We start from the raw sequence: 1,666 nt of genomic DNA on the forward strand, positions 1-1,666 counted from the left end.
GAAAAACATAGGGTTCGATAGAGTGCATCGCATAGGGGCTCCGAAGACAGGAAGCGGGAGACCACGTCCTATTGTAGCCAAATTCGGCCACTTCAAGCAGAAGGAGCAGGTGAAGAGTCGCGGCAGAGAGCTGAAAGGGACAGATTTTAGCGTGAACAATCAGTTCCCCAGAGAGATCCTGGAATGATGCAGGGTCCTCTTCCCAGTCCGACGTAGTTTTATCCAGAAAGGCTCCCGGGCTGTCATCGCCGTGGACCGGCTCTACGTGGATGGTCAGCTCTACCGCGACCCTGGAAGCAGGAAGCAGGGAAAGCCGTGATGAGAGGTAAAATAATCTCTTTCTCATCAAATAAGAAGAAAGAAGAAAACAAAAAAAATTCAGGAAATAGAGAAAAACATCAAATCCTTAGAAAAAGTCTGTGTCACACCAAGATCAAGAAATATTAAACAAAATACGCAAGACAAAACTAAAATTAAATGAAATTATTAATAAAAAGACTAAATTCTTAGTACAAAGACTTCGCCTGCAAAATTATAAACACAGTAACAAATCCGGACAATTTCTTGCTAACCAGTTAAAAATCAATAAAGAAAAAACAACTATATGTGCTGTTAAAGATTTATCTGGGAATACAATATATGATCTTAAAAAAATAAAAAAAATTTTAGGGATTCCTATGAAACTTTATATACACCACAAATAAACCCATCTAAAAATGAAATTGATAAATTTCTCGACAACATAACTCTTCCAAAATTATTAGACACCCAAGCAATGGCACTGGATTCGCCACTGACGCCAGGTAAACTCCAGGAAGCGCTGATGAGTGTGCCGAATAATAAGGCTCCTTATTATGCTGTTTTTCTCTGCTTTATATTAGCGTGACACATTAAAACAATCAGCTTTTTCTTTGCTATTTTCAGAAATTTTATCCAGTTTTAAAAAAAGAATCAGTGGCTTAATCAAAGACAATAACATATACATACATGTTGGAAACAAAGTCACCAAGATCACAATAATCAGTCTAAAACTTCGATACAATATTACAGTTTTATTCAAGCAAGTTTCAACAAAAGCTCTTGCATAAAGAGTTTCATCTGTTGCATATAAATATATTTTCCTTTAAACAGCTGGGTTCAATACAACATTGTGATATACATGATTTATGCTGCGATTTTTCTCTTTTAGGCTCATGTTTTTCTGGATTTTATTTCTTCTAACAAGTGGCAGTAAAAGGCAAGCATACAGTACAATCCAACAGAAATGAGCTATGAAAAAAAACCCCTCCAAAAAAACAAAAAAAGCAAAAAAAAACAAAAACAAAGCTGAGGTTATATGATTTTCATTAAGGAGAAAAAACAAAGATTTCTTTTCCCACACAAGCAAAGAAAAATTCAACTTTATCTGCTGCTATAATAATCAGATGATTCCTACTTGTTCTTTCCTAAACTGGGAGTGATTACATTTCAAAGTGAATGCATGTCTTAAGAAAACAAAAAAAAAACCTGTTTTTTTTGTAAATCTATGTTGCTTTATATGCTTTCATGTGCAGTCCTCTTCTTTGTCATTTACACAGTGTGTCCGCTGAGCCGCTGTGGATGACTGTCGTTCTTTAATATCTAAAAAAGTGAACACGTAAATAGTTTCTGTGTGAAAATCTGAATA

The 1,666-nt window shown here is 35.3% G+C and overlaps 1 protein-coding gene across 1 annotated transcript in view; it reads right to left on the bottom strand.

The window, feature by feature from the left end:
* Positions 1-279: 279 nt before the first annotated feature.
* Positions 280-1,666, bottom strand: part of LOC102201811 (neural cell adhesion molecule 2-like) — a 79,760-nt gene continuing 78,373 nt past the window's right edge. Inside the window, exon 5 of the mRNA XM_013916165.1 lies at positions 280-290. Within this exon, the coding sequence (XP_013771619.1) occupies positions 280-290 (11 nt within the window). The remainder of the gene's footprint in view (positions 291-1,666) is intronic.

The sequence above is a fragment of the Pundamilia nyererei genome, unplaced genomic scaffold (genome assembly GCF_000239375.1).
Source record: "Pundamilia nyererei isolate P.nyererei 1_Seehausen unplaced genomic scaffold, PunNye1.0 scaffold00493, whole genome shotgun sequence".
NCBI lineage: Eukaryota > Metazoa > Chordata > Actinopteri > Cichliformes > Cichlidae > Pundamilia > Pundamilia nyererei.